Source organism: Ascaphus truei, chromosome 11 (genome assembly GCF_040206685.1).
Source record: "Ascaphus truei isolate aAscTru1 chromosome 11, aAscTru1.hap1, whole genome shotgun sequence".
Taxonomy (NCBI): Eukaryota; Metazoa; Chordata; class Amphibia; order Anura; family Ascaphidae; genus Ascaphus; species Ascaphus truei.
Genome location: NC_134493.1, coordinates 52,584,675 through 52,600,308, shown reverse-complemented (window position 1 = coordinate 52,600,308; position 15,634 = coordinate 52,584,675). Strand labels below are relative to the sequence as shown.

Sequence of the window (15,634 nt, the reverse complement as noted above, 5' to 3'; positions counted from 1 at the left end):
CAGTTTCCCCCTCCCAGATATCACACAGTGATAAAGCTCTCTTCTGGAAGAAGTTACACGTAACATACAGGCCAAATTGAGCCTCACAGAGGCGGCCATTACACGGCATTGGGGCAACCAGCCAGGGTTCAGGTGCCATGAACTCTGCCGTGCAGGCTACATCTCCCCCCCCATCCCGTCCATGGACATACCTGTCCATGGATTTCATTGTGGAGCTTCCTCCCTCTCGGGGCATGGTGGTAATCCTGGTTGTGGTTGACCACTTCTCCAAGCAGACACATTTCGTCCCTCTGAAAAAAAACTTCTTTCTGCTCCTGATCTGGCGGATATTTGCATCAGCGAGGTATTCCGTCTGCATGGCTTACATAGTTACATAGTAGATGAGGTTGAAAAAAGATCTACGTCCATCAAGTTCAATCGATGCTAAATTTCGACGACAGGATGCTTTTGTGACGGGGTCGTAACTTTCCTGTCCCAAATAATTTCCCAGAAGGAATTGCTTCCAATGTTCATGGAATGGTAGGTCATACTGTAGGTTGACCACTTGAATCATGGTCACCTGACTGGTGGTATAGTCTCTCACCATTCTGAGACCGTCAGAGGTTGTTACTCCGGCAGTGTAACAGGGACTTATCCCTGTTTAAACTGCCTCTGAAGAATCCAGCATGGAGCTGGTTAATTGCATGCAGCCAGGCAATTAACCAGGCTCCACCTGGCTAATCGGAGCTCTAAAAAAAAGCCTCTTGTGGGAAACTGCCAGAGAGAATTCCTTGGCACACAACTGTGCAGACACTGGAGTCAGACACACCTTAGCACACACGTGTGCTGACACAGGAGAGCAGAGAGGCCTGCACAAATACTCCTTAGCACACAACTGTGCTGGCAAAGGAGAACAAAGACAAAGGAGAGAGTCTGGATGCACACACCAGGGCTGATTGCTGACAAGAGACTTCCTGGGAGCAGCAGGACTGAAATGCCTGCATGTAGATAGACCGGACACGCCGGACCAACACAGTCAGATAATACTTTCTTATATATTGCTCCCTGATCAACATTGACAATATTGGCCATCAGATTACTCCCTAGATCAATATCCATCCCATGTTTACTTATTTGGTATATCCCTGTATATCTTTCCTTTCTAAAAAGATGTCCAACCTTTTTTTGAACAAATCTATTGTATCTGCCATCACAGTCTCCATGGGTAATGAATTCCACATTGTAACTGCCCTTACTGTAAAGAACCCTTTCCTTTGTTGCTGGTGAAATCTCCTTTCCTCCAACCTTAAGGGATGCTCCCTTAGTCCTTTGTACTGCCCGTGGGGTGAATAGTTCTTTTGAAACCTCCTTGTACTGTCCCCGAATATATTTGTATATAGTTATCATATCCCCTCTTAGACGCCTCTTATCTAATGTAAATAAATCTAATTTAGCTAGCCTCTCCTCATAAGTTAGATTGTCCATCCCCTTTATTAATTTGATGGCTCTTGCCTGCACTTTCTCAGTTCCATAGTGTCTTTTCTAAGGAGTGGTGCCCAAAATTGTACTTCATATTCAAAGTGTGGTCTTACTAATGCTTTGTAAAGGGGCATACTTATGTTTACTTCCATCTATTGCACATTTAATGCAAGATAAGATCTTGTTTGCCTTTGTAGCTGCTGCATGGCTTTGGGCACTATTGCTAAGCCTGCTGTCTATAACTTCTCCTAAATCCTTCTCCATCAAGGGTTCTCTTAATTTATCCCCATTTAATTTTTAAATCGCCTGTTTATTCTTGCTTCCCAAATGCATACCCTTACATTTATCTGTATTAAACCTCATCTGACATTTACCTGCCCACATTTCTAGTCTCTCCAAGTCCTTCTGGAGAGAAATGACATCCTGCTCTGATTCTGCTACCTTACACAATTTAGTGTCATTAGCAAAGATGGAGACTTTGCTCTCGATGCCAACCTCAAGGTCATTAATAAACAAGTTAAAAAGCAGGGGTCCCAGTACTCACCCACACTGAAGCAACCGTGGCGATCTTGCTTACTTGGAACTCCTGCCCTCACTTCTAAAACAGGAAGACCGCCTCTGGTTGATATGGAAATTGTTCACACCTTTCATCTCCCTTTATCCGTCTCTCATTTCCACTCCCTCCGTTCCCTGTGAAAGGTTCTCCATACCTTATTCCTGTCGGAATCCCTGCCTTTGGGCTCCTCTGCCTCTCTCCTGCCCTGGAACAGTGACCGCGATCATTCTATCTCTTTCCTGCCCTGACCTCAGACCTGTGGCTTCTACTCTGCAGCGGCACCCTGCCCTGACCCTGGAACCAGACCCCATACATCTTACTAATTTAGGATCTAGATCCCAGGTACGGGTCAGTCTACACTCGCCACCTCTGCCTAGCTAGTCTTTCTCCTGCACAGTAACAAGCGACGTACGAAAACCTAACAAACAAACATAGGTTGAACTAGTCAGAACATTTTTTTAACCTCCTCTGCTGTGTAACTATAATGTTGCAAGCCCTGTAATAAGACATTTTTTTGAATGTTATGGTTCTACAATCCATGATATTTGTGTCATATAGGTCACGGTGGAGTTGGTGAGTTTGGTGCAGTGAAATCAGTGATACAATAGACAGAATTGGTGTGTAGGCCACTGAATAGATTGCTTGAGTGTAGAGCGGTTAACAAGATTTGTCCCTCTCACTGCATAGCAACAAATCTACAGGAACATGAGACATATCAACTTTTGTCTCTTGCACAGAGATATTTATTTCTGTATATCTCAATGTGTAGGATTATATTGTTGTGAAGAAGCACGGTGAGCATGTCACAGACAGCAGCAGTCCCTGTGTCACCGAAGGATTGTACAGGACCCAGAGACACATCATGGAGCATCCAACTAACTCACGGATACATGGCAGAAACAATGCCAGGATGCTGGAGACTGAGAAGATCCTGGAACACACCAACAGGATCATTCACCTACTGACTGGAGAGGTGAGGGCTGCTGAACAGCGTTACATTTGACCATTTTTGTCTTCAATCAGCCTTTTCTTTAGCTAAATTTGTTCTATGTATCTGTATTTTCCTCTCACCTTACTGGCTTTCCTTGAGTAAAAGATTCTTACAGGGCCAATTATGTCTGGATAATAAGTGTGGTATTCTTTGTGTTACAGGTACCTATAAAGTGTGATGATGTTGCTGTCTATTTCTCCATGGAGGAGTGGGGTTATTTAGAAGAACACAAGGATCTCTACAAGGATGTGATGATGGAGAATCACCAACACCTTATATCACTGGGTAAGAGGAGGTATTCTCATTCTAATAGAGAGGTCTGTCATGTGGTATTTGTCACGTACGTCACCCTGCGAGCACGTGACATGTATATTGGACAAGGGTTAATACTCGCAAGCGCTCCCACTTTTCACCTCTGCAGAGGACCCTCAAATGGCCAATATCTCCTCTACAGGACAAGGGTTAATGTTCACGCTCTCCAGCGCCCCACCCTTCACCTTGGTAAAGGTCCCTCAGATGAGTTAACATCTCCCCTAACTCCGTCCCAATATACCACCATCACGAACAGCACACAAGTGAGCACGTGACTTAGATATGCAACCAGGGATAATACACATGACTACTCTAGCCAACTCACCTTTCACCTGCGCAAGGTACCTCCAATGAGTTATGATTGCAATTGAGCAAAGCGTTAATAATATCTATACACTGCCACCACCTGAGGTAGTTAAGATTTATTTTCATAATCATTTTCCAGACATAAATACATTCTTTCCTCTTAGAACCAGCATAAGCCCACCCCCATCGTAAATCGGCTGTTAGAGTGACAGTTTTATGACAGAGTGAAAAAAACCTTTTACAAACGACGTTTGAATCTTGTCTCAATATCTAAATCTACTCATAACTTTCCATAACTAATACTTACACACACACACAAGTCACATCAATACATTAAGGCAGGGGAGCGCAAACTTTTTGTGCTGCGCCCCCGTCTCTCTCACCCTGGCTCTCGCGCCCCCCTGCCTACCTTCATCCACGTCAGATGACGCTGTGTGGACGTGTGACGTCAGGTCACATGGTGCCGCGGCGTCTATTGACGCCGCGTTGCCATGGCGACGCAACACAGACGGCTGAATCCCAGTAAGTAAACAGTTGCAGGGGCCTCACGCGATCCCCTGGCATTTAATTTAAATGCCTGGGGGAAGAGCGCGGGGCCTCTGCAACTGCCCGCGCCCCCCCCAGCACAATCTCCTGCCCCCCTTGGGGGTCGCGCCCCCCACTTTGCTCACCTTTGCATTAAGGCACTCATGGGGGACACATTGAGACTAAATATGAACATCTTAATCCTAAATTTAAGCAACGATCTGTCCCCCCCGTACCTGTTAAAAATGCTGTGTGATGTCAGAACATGCCATTCCGTGACACAATTACAGATTTGTAACTTTTAATTTGCATAAGAGATGACATCACAGGGTTTTCTCATTTTGAGTATAGACACTCTTGATTTGATATGTTCTTAGCCACGCCCCCTGGCCATCCATAAACCCCCTCCAGAGAATGCTTTGAATCTCGCTCTAAGGTGACCATGTTTACAGAAAGTTGTCACAGGGCTATATTTTATTCCCACCTCTGCCCTTATCTCCAGACTATCAGCAACATGCAACCCATCTGGCATTTTTTGTGGGCCATACAAGAAAGGCACCACCAATTAAGCTCTCTGCAAAACCCAGCACCCACCCATGACAAGCCTGGGCCTGTCAACAACCCAATATATATTATAGTTTATACGCTTGTCTCTGAAGTGGGTGTCTGAGGATCAGCAGTGGTTACACTAGGTACTGCAAATGGATCAGATAAAGGTATGCTTGTCTCTAAAGTGGGGGTCTAGGAAACAATAGGTATAGCAGATCCTGTGGGGAATTTTATGGCAAGAACCTTAGAAACAAAGATGGAGTTATCCAACATTGCATGGAACCCAGCAGTAGGGGTACTTGTCTTGGAAAAATCAGAAGTAGGTATATTTAACCATATGGGGACATTTGTGAAAGGTCTGCTTGTCGCTGAAGTGGGTGTCTGAGAATCCAGAGTAGGTATACAAGATACTATGGGAAACTTTATGGCAAGAGCCTTAGAAACAGTCAAATGGACCTCAGACATTGCAGGCGAATCAGAGAAAAGGAAACATGACTTTCAAGGAGGAGTTTTAGCATTAATGATAGGTATATTACACACTACAGGAGAGTCAGAGACAGGGGAACCTGCTTTTAAATCTAAAGCATTATAACTAGCAAACGTTAGAGCAGGAGAGTCAGAGAAAGGGGGACTTGTCATTGAAACAGGATCCTTAGATTTAGTAGTAAGGATATCGAACATTAAATCAGGAGTCTTAGAACCATCAAGGGTTTCAGCACTTACTGCCGAGGAGACAGTGAGAGGTGTACTTGACCTTGAAACAGGAGCGGTGGAGAATTCATCTTTTGGCTCCTGGAATACAAGGTTAGATGGCTGAAGCGGAGGGACAGGTGCCGACGAAGAATCAGCCGGGGATGCAAGAAGAGGATGGTTGGAAAGGATTTGCAAGCTGGAGATGATAGAAGCGATTACAGTGTCCCACGTAGTGAGGGAAGAGTGCCTATCCAGGATTTGGCCCCGGAGGGAGAGCACCCTCCTTACCTCAACAGTGTCATATGTGGCCTGAGCATTATGTAACGGTGCTTGTCTCCGATCAGGAGATCCGCAGGGCTGAGGTAGGGGAACAAATTAACCGACCAGAGCACAGAGACAGTCCTGTAAGAGTATTCGTAGTCGGTAAGCAGGCAGGAGGTCATGGCTGGCGGTAGTGGTGCAAAGTCCAGGCAAAGAGCCAGGGCAGGCGGCAGGCAGCAAGGTCGGGGTCATGGTCCGGGGTGAGCAACAGGGATTCCAAATGAACAGGCTAGCTTCTGGAACAGGGAAGCCACAGGGATGACTCACAACAAGGAAGGCTCAGGAACAGGGAAGGCTCACAAACAAGGAAGGCTCAGTAACTAGAACCAAAGGTGGCCAGGGAAACATATACAATGCTCAGGCAGGGGCTGGAAGTCACTGGCTGCTATTTAAGCCCTTGAACAGGTGTAGCCAATATAGTAGGCTGCCAGTAATCAAAATGTCCACAGCAGTCAGGTAAGGGCGGGTTACAGACAAAGCCTGGACTGGAACCCTTACAAGAACTTGTTTTATAGTAAGTGAAATATTGAACCAGAAATGTTAAATTATGTTTCTCACATACAAGCTTATTCATGTGCACGTGTGGGTGTGTCTATGTGGAAAGGGTTAACAACAAAAAGCCCTCCAGTTGTCCCACTCCCCTTTTTCAAAGGGCACCACAAATGATCACTCACACCCCAAAACCACCATAACACCCAAATTACGTTGCCACCACCGGGATTAATTTAAGGGCTTAGGTCTCAGGGTCCCCTGTCCCCCTTATACTAGAAAAATATGCATTTAAACAAGAACCCAAATAAGCAAAACATGTGCAAAAATGTGATCAATCTCTTCAAAAGACAGAGATATGAGCACAAACTACGGTACAGGATAAAAGACCTAGATAGGGGAAGGAGGGAGGATAAAGGAAAAAGAGGGGATATTCCAACACGACTAGGTGAGTTTTAGTTTAAAGTTAAAATAGATAAGGATATGAGTTGGAAAAAAAAATATACTGACAGTCTTGTATAGAACACAACAAGAACGATAAGATATGTTCCAGAACCACACAAAGAGGAAAGCAAAAGAAAAAAGAATCGAGAGGCACTGGGAATATGGCAGGGGGCAGACGCGATCCCGCTGAGACACAGAAAACAGCAAATAACAAGGTGGTGGATCTCATACAGGAAATGGGAGATATCACAGCAATACAAACACAAGCCAAATAGGATCCCAAGGGGGATAAAAGGCTATAAACCAAACTGCCAAACAGGTGGAGAGGCGGGGTCGCGTCGGTCCCAAGATGTTACTAACCAAAAATATGGACCAGGACCAACGCAAACCGAGAGGGAAAAGTATACGATATGTGGTCAAAACATGGGACACATTGTGACCAGAAATGTCAAAAATGATTGTCTATATGTTGAAAGTGAACCTAATAAAAAGATTTGTGAAAAAAGCTCTTCAAAAGGTAATTAGTTCAATTAGCGCTCAAAGACATTACTTATTCAATTTTTACAGTGCTTATTGCAGAAAAGGGATTACATAGATTCAGACTGGTTACAAAATAAAAAGCAATACAATAGAAAACCTAATACATTACCAGCTAATAATATTAATTCCTTCAAGATACCATGAAGTGGAAAATATTTTTTTTTAAAACAGTGTATCGGGTATAACACACCTTGTGTAAATCTGCCGTAGAAATTTAAAAAACACACTTTTAAACCCCAGGCCTTTCATCTGTGACAAAGAACAGCCTTTGTGGCTGTGCCTTCCTCCTTCTCTGTAACACTTTTAAGTCTGGCTTCTCTGATAAAGTGGAATTATTTCATTTTAATTTGTAAGTATAAAATACCTCCTAACTCTCTCCCTGTAACCTTCATATTAATAATACCCACATTCTGGCGTTCAGAGAAGTCTGACGGATACATGTGTATCACCGGTGACAGTCCGAATTTTATCCTTGAGAGGGAAACTTATTATCTGATATTTGCAACACCGATATATCTTGTCACATTTTATATCATTGCAATGGTGTGCGTTTTGCCTTTTCAGATTTATACCTGACATTATTATGGGATATACCAGACATACTGGACACCTAACAAGCTCCTATTGAACCCCCAAAATAACCACAGCATATATATAAGTATATGAGTGTCACGGAGGAGTGCTACTGAGCATGGCAATATATATTTAAAACCAGAGACAGAACATAAAACACAGACAGAGCTCAGTGCACATCCAGTGAAACTCATACACGGTACAGTGCCTAAATATATATGTATAAATATCTATTAAATAAAATGGTCTTTTAGTTTAACATTTTTGGCCAAAATTGTTGTAAGCTCCTGAGCCACTGCATGGCAGACCACATTTCCAGGGGTCCCTAACACTAATATAAATTCTTAATAACCTGTGCAATACCAGGAAGAATGATTTATAATAAATCTCAATATTAGTTGCAAAGTTCTAAGTCTGATTGAAGCTTTTATTAACCTGTACAATACCAGGAAAAGCACTCTGTAATAGATTTGTCACAACCATACCGCAAGCAAGTTCCCCTGAGAGTGGGAGATGCTATGGAGTGAGCTTTTAACCATTTAAATATGGGAGGGGGTAAGCTTCAATTAGGTAGGAGGTTGCCACCCTCCAATCAGCTAAGACTAGCTGAACAAGAATTGGTGTTTTATCTGTAAACTCTTGCATGTTATTTTAATTTTAGCATGGTTTGATTGCCACCCAAGTCATGGACACATGATATACCATGATAATCTAACAAGAAACAGAAAAATTGTTCTCTAAAAAAGAAGGTTAACACCTTGGTTGCTGGACTTCTCACATACTTTATTCCTTGCATGGCTTTATTGTGACAATGTTTATGCTATTAATGAACTTCTTTTCTCACACTGCATTTCTTTGCAACAGGTAAGTCCACAAGCAGAAATACACGGGCAGGATGTCACACTCCTCTTTGCTCACCAGATAATGTATATGAAGAAAGCAACAGTGTTCTTAAGGATTATCAGGGAACAAATCGATTGATGCAAAATAAACCAAGAAAAAGACAGAGAAAATCTGTGATATATATGGCTAAGGAATCAACCTCACTGGAAGAAGAAAATCTCACAGACTCCCACATTTATACACTCAAAGAACAAACAGGGACAGAATATGCATCTACTCATATTAAGGAAGAAGGCAAAGGAACCAATAATGCACATTCAATTTACAAGTGTAAGTGCAGTGAATGTGCTAAAAACGTTAAAAATCAATCTGCTTATAAAATTCACCAAAAAACACACACCACAGAAAAGCTGTATAGCTGCTCTGAAGGTCAGAAATCCTTAACTAGTAACTCTGATCTTGTTAAACATCATACAATTCATGAGGGAGAGAAGTTGTTTGCTTGCTCTGAATATGGAGGACAATTTCCTATGAAAAATAGTCTTATTAGACATTTTACAAATCATACAGGATATAAACCATTTGTTTGCACTGAATGTGGGGAAGGTTTTTCTCGGAACGCACATCTTGTTACACATCAGAAAATTCACACAGGAGAGAAGCCATTTATTTGCGCAGTATGTGGGAAATGTTTTTCCTACAGCTCATCTCTTGTTACACATAAGAGAATTCACACAGGAGAGAAGCCATTTGTTTGCTCTGAATGTGGAAAATGTTTTTCTCAGAACGCACATCTTGCTGCACATCACAGAATTCACGCAGGAGATAAACTATTTCTTTGCTCTGAATGTGGAAAATGTTTTACCCATGGCTCAAGTCTTGTTAGGCATCAGAGAATTCACAGAGGAGAGAAGCCATTTGTTTGCACTGAATGTGGAAAATGTTTTAGCCAGAGTTTTGATCTTGTTAAACATGAGAGACGACACAGACAAGTATATAATTAAAAAGGCTACCGTGTTATTGTGATGCAAAGTGGCCCATGGACCAGTATAATAAAAGTTAAACCAAGTCCCTGCCTGTCCTTCCCTGGCACTCATCTGGCCACCAAACCCTGGTCCTACCAGGTTTTAATGTAAGTAGCCCCTGGCATACCCTGTTCTGTGATTATTACATTTTCACAACCGGAATAGAAGAAAGTATAAATATTTGTTTTGGGTAACAATAAAGCAGAGCCAGAGTCTCTGAACAGGCATGGCTGAGAAACCCATTGTGCAGTGTGCGTGTCCAAAGAAAATTACTGCTGCTAGGACTGGAGGGGGAGGATATTCCCTGTTTTAGCAAGTATGGCTCTGATTTGTGTGTTTTGTTGCTAGCTCCGGCTGGAATAAAAAGTATTGCACTGCTATGTCCTGTCTGGTTCCTTGATACCTGGGTTAAGTTGTTCTTATTGTTCGTGATTACTTCTGGTTTGGCGCTGAGGAAAGTGGCTACTTTTGAGAAGAGCTCCAACAGCAGCCGTTAACCCTAGTTAGCTAGCGGCTGATAAGGTGAAATTGATGGCCAAGTTACCTAATTTAGGGACTTGCCACTCAATATGCCCGTAAATATGCATCCAAAGTCCAAGAAGCACTCGCATTCTCGAGGCAGCGGACTTCTTTAACAGGTGAGGAACGGAGTGTGGACCCATGTACTGGCTCCGAGACTGACAATGAATCACACTAGAAAATCAAGTCTAAAAATGTGATACATTTAAATTCAGCCCTAACTCCATAGGTAAAATGTTCACAATAGAAAGTTATACTACAAAATCTTTTTTTACAATTTAATATATGGGTTGGAGTGCTCGTGTGACCGCCAATATATAGGACACACACCTAGACCCTTACGAGCCTGAATTTTGCAACGTTTGGGAAATATAAAAAAAGGAATACTTACCCATAAAGTCTCCAAGCACTTTAGTATCCACCACCAAGCGAACCCCAAGTTTTTATCTTTTAAAGCTATAGAGCAGGTCCCCAGAAACTGGAGGGGGTGGGGGGTAATAGGCATAATGTCCTTGCTAAAAGAGGAACATTTTGGATTTACAAAATGCGTTCTCTAGTCCCAAATGGATTAAATGTAGATATCGACATTGGGGCCTTTATCATCTAAGCTTTTGGTCTGTATAGCCAACACATCAGTAACTTTCCCTTGTTTAACTTTCACATTTCTATATGGTTGTTACATCTTTCTCTAATCAGATCTTAGATTCTAATTATTGCCTTTTTTATTTCTATTTTTATGTTTAGTCATTGTTGTTTTTATTCTTCTTCCCTTGCTACATAGCTGCGTCTTTTTTATACTGTTGCACCATTATATATATATATATATATATATATATATATATACAAATACAACTGTATGCTCATCTGCATGTCTCAGGCAGGTCTGCAACCCCACCTTTCACCATTATCACCCAGCATACAGCACTTCCACTGCAGCAAGGGATTCTGGGAAATGACATGCAAATGAGCACACAGTGCCACTTTTTGCCTCAAAAACCATTTTTAACATGGTTCCCTATAGGCTTAAGCTTGCTGCATGGTCACAGCTTTGAGCACAGCCAGGATTAAGGTGCATACCCAGAAAACCACCCACAGACAGCTTTTTTTTTCACCCTCCCGAGAGGGTTGGGGGGTACCCTCCCCTCTCGTTCATCAGATTCCAATCCACTTCAGTGGTTCGGGTGCATGCCCTTGGACTGTCCAACCGAAGTCAGAGCCGCCCTCAGAACAGGTTCCCTGAAGATTTCAACCCGAAAGCCTAGGTCTCCAGGGACATTGATGCCTTCCTCCGTTAGGATTCAGGACAACCTTATTGGTGGCGGGTTTATAGTGCACCTTCAAATGTTTAAACTCACTGTATATCTTTTTATAGCGCCCAAAGTGTACTCGGCACTTCACAAAGAATACAGTACAGGGTATTATAATAATACAATAAGCGCAGTAAAATCAGACAATAGGAAAGGAAATCCCTGCCCCGAAGAGCTTACAATCTAAGTGGTATGTTGGGAGACTTACAGAGACAGCAGGTGAGGGAATTAGTGCAGTGGATGGCAGTGTTTGGCACAATGGTTGGTAGGAGTGACTGTGGATGTGGGACAATAGCCATGAGTGCAGGCTGTTGGGATGCTTGATCTGTGAGGCGAGTTTTAAAGGTTAGTATTAACACAATTAGCAGGGGACGAGGTGGAAGGGGGGCGTGGAAGAGAGCAGGTGTGTATATGGCTGGGTCCAGGATTAGGAGAGATATCCCCAGCAGCAAGAAGGCGTAGATACGTAGAGGGTGTAAATAGAGGATTGTAGGGGGTGCATTTTATTGAGGGGTAAAGAAGTTGTTGGGAGACAGGTGTATAAATAATGGTGCAGTGTATGGGTGGAGGGGAGGAGAGATGAAGAAATGTGGATAGGAGGGGAGTGGGGAAGTTGGTGAGAACAGAAACATTTACAAAGGAGTGAGGAAACAGCAAACAAAGAGGCAATAGGGAGAGCATAGTGAAATGCACGAGGAGAGACTTCCCAGGTATTGGAGGATAGGAAGAGTACAAATTATCAGAGTATTAAATTCTCACAATTGCAGAGTTGTGCAGATTCCAGATCGTCCTGTAATCTTCACCTCCAATTTCATCTCCATATGTGACTCCTTGAATTTGTTGTGATCCGTCCTCATCTTTAGGTCTTCTTGTGTCACCTTTCGTACTTCTCTACTGGCAGTCTGGACCACTCTGCTTTTTCTCTCTGCTGTTGTTTACTGATTATTAAATACTTTTCAAAACTCGTCCAAACAAGTCTGCAACTTAAATTCAAAATCTTCAAACCTTGCATGTCCTTAAATTCCAATAAACAAATGAACAGATTATATGCAGTTCTGTAGTATCCAAGGTGCCTATTGCTGCTTCATTTCAGCCAGCATTAAGTACAACCTTGCTCTCTACATAACAGACAGGTCTGCATCTTACTGCACATACCCCACTGTTACAAGGGGTTTTGAGATACATTGCCAGAGACCACCCAGGTTTAGGGTTTACTAAGGTTTAATTAAGAGGGAATATATATAAAACATTCCCATTAAACACCCTACCACACCTCCCCGTCTTTTAATTATTTTTCGTTTGTTCTATGTATGTGTTTTTTTTCCAAACAGTTTATTTTAATCAGTTTATAATAAAATGTAAGTTTTAATTAGGGTGTATTCTCTTTAGTGCCACATAATAGGGACTCTCTCCTTTTCTCTTCACCTGGCTTTTTTATACAGCCGAAAAATTGTATAAAATAACAGAGCTTTAACTTCAGCATATATAAACAAACTTAAAAATAAGTCCTGAGAAGGGCTCTGCCCTTTTTCTCAGCCAGGGGATGTTCAAGTCCAGGATACACACAGAATAAGGGTAAGTGTCTCTGTAAGAGATGTGTGCAGAGGTACATATAATGGAGACCGATTAGGGTGCAATTATATCTTGGCTTTATTGAGCCTGTTCCTTTATCCAGGCAAAACACACAAAAATAACAAATCCCTATCTTATTTGTAAGGGCTAACTTACTGCCCCAGAACCTATCTGCAGGACTGAAAGGATATTCCCAATTACCAGCCTATCACCCCAAAGTCTCAGGAGGTACCTTAAGCAGGTGGCCCTCAATGTTGGTCTCTGGCAAGTTCCTGGGTCCTCGGTGTCCAGGAAATATAGGTCTCTGGACGCCTTGATCTCTGCACAGCCTTTGTGCTCAAGACAGTGTCTGTGTGCAGGCCTCTCTGCTCTCATTCTGTCAGCCCAAATGTGAGCTAAGGAATCTCTCTCCTGTTTCCAACAGGAGGCTTTTCTTAGAGCTCTAATGTGGCCAGGTGGAGTCTAGTTAATTGCCTGTCTGCAATTAACCAGCTCCCTGCTGGATTTAGAGGCAGTTTCTCTAAAACAGACTGTATGGTGACAGTCGCAGAGCGTTTACGCAAATAGCCTTCTCTCACCATCTTTTCCATGGACTCCAATTTAGTACTAAATGTCCATTGCTTGTAACCCTTGCTCAGGTCTTGCAAAGCCTGTCAGCTTACTTTTGAATTCTGTTTGATATCCGGAATCTATTTCTACTATCCTTGACTCCTGCCATTTCATGTTATCACTTAAAGAGCATTCAAGACAAGCTATTTGAGTTCTCAGCTCTTGAAGTCGTCCTTCTGCACTTTTTTCTACTCAATGCAGTTGCCAGTTCAGCTTCTTTGGGAGTTGAGTCGCGATTCCACATCTCCAAGTTGACTCAGAGTAAGGATTTAATCTGTTTTCTATTCTCCATTTCTGATCTGCAACTGCCGGTGCTCCTCCCGTACGTTGTCCAGCTCCAGCCGAGCCCTCATTGTCCATGTGGTCCAGCAATTTGCAGGCATCGGCCATCTTGGTTTCATATCGCAGTGTCAGGCCGACCACTTGACGGACACCTCCTCCCTCTTCCTTTATGGCGAGCTGTATCTTGAGCTCAGCAATCTGCGTCTGCAGAGCTGCAAGTTGCTGGGATGTGTGTTTAGCTGCCAGCTTTAGCTTTTCCACTTCTAGGCTTTGCTGCAAGTTCAACTCATCAGCGAGAGATCCCTGTTTCTTGATTGCATCCTGCAATTCTCCTCTCAGGGTCTTTAACTCTTCACTGTGCTTTTTCTGAGCTTGCTTCCACGTATCCTTCATTATATTGTGGAGAACTGAATTTCTTCGCTAGGGCCGCAGCTGTTTGGCTCAGTTTCTGGACCTTTTTGCGCTCCCTCTTATACCAAGTCACCTGGCCTCTAAGCTTGGCCTCCAGCGAAGCTCTGGTGTTGTTCAGGGTAGTCTTCAGTTCCTCATGCTGCTCTGTGGGGACACACTGGGTAATCAGACGTTCCTGCAACACTTGTACTTCTTTAGCAGCCTGCAGATTTTCTTCTTGCAGAGCTTACTGTTTTCTCCTCGGCATTCTGGAGGTGCGTAGGCAGACTTTACAGTAGGTTCTGCAAAAGGTGCTCTGCCTGTGTATGTTGCTCCAATGCTTCAAACTTTTCATCTTCCAATAGTGTATTCCTTTTTTCTAGCTCATGAAGCTTGCTATTAATTTCACTGATGTGGTCAGTCAAATAAGAATTGACCTCTTACAGGCTGGTATTTTCTCTTTTTACAGTCTCTATAATTTTCAGGGCCTCTTTGTTGTCCTCCTTCCATTTACGCACTTCTGAGTTGAGATTTCCGGTCTCCTGGCGAGAGACTTCTATCTCTAGGTTGAGGATGTGAAACTCCTTCTAGGAGACTTTAAGATCCATAGTAAGCCTGCGGACATCTTTTTGAGAGATGCCCAGCTCCTCGTTGAGACTTTGAAGTTCCTTTTTAGAGACTTCCAGTTATGTGCAGCAACTGCTGATCTCTTGGTGTGAGGCATCCAGCTCTATGCGGAGAGTATGAACCTCATTCTGAGAGACTTCCAACTTTGTATGGCAATTGCGAACCTCTTGCTGAGAGACTAATCTCTTTCAGTGCATCAATATATTTCTGTTACAACTTAGCAACCATTTTGTCAGATTTGCTCTACTTTTCATCCATGGCAGTAATAGTAGTGTCCGCAGTATCTAGATCAGTCCTTAGATCCTCCAATTTGGTCTTGGTCGTAGAGTAAATTGCATGCACAGTCTTCTGTAGCTCACTGGTTCCGGCTCAGTTTCCCTGGTATGGTTGGTTGAGGGTTCCTGTCTGTTGGCACCAGACAGACACTTCGTTGGGTAACACGACTTCTGCCTTGGGCCCTCTCGATATTTTCTCATCTGCGTGATGAATCCTCCATTTTCTCTAGGCTGCAGGGCATCCCGGACCCCCTTTTTCTCTGCGTGATCTGCGAGCGTGTCTGTTCCAACCACGGTAAGTGAAGAACATCTTTTCTTTTCCGCCTTTTTGTTTTGGACGACTCTGTCCCATCACGGATACTGGGTTCTCCGTTTTTATTTGAAACTTCAGCAGCTTCACTGTATCCGCCAGGCTTTTCTTGCAGTTG

At 43.1% G+C, this 15,634-nt stretch overlaps 1 protein-coding gene across 1 annotated transcript in view; it reads left to right on the top strand.

Moving 5' to 3' along the window:
- The window catches only part of LOC142462883 (uncharacterized), a 69,850-nt gene extending 59,825 nt beyond the window's left edge, over nt 1–10,025 (top strand). The window contains exons 8-10 of the mRNA XM_075565097.1: nt 2,784–2,987; nt 3,167–3,290; nt 8,622–10,025. Of these exons, the coding sequence (XP_075421212.1) occupies nt 2,784–2,987; nt 3,167–3,290; nt 8,622–9,604 (1,311 nt within the window). The 3' untranslated portion in view covers nt 9,605–10,025. The remainder of the gene's footprint in view (nt 1–2,783; nt 2,988–3,166; nt 3,291–8,621) is intronic.
- Nucleotides 10,026–15,634: the final 5,609 nt, after the last annotated feature.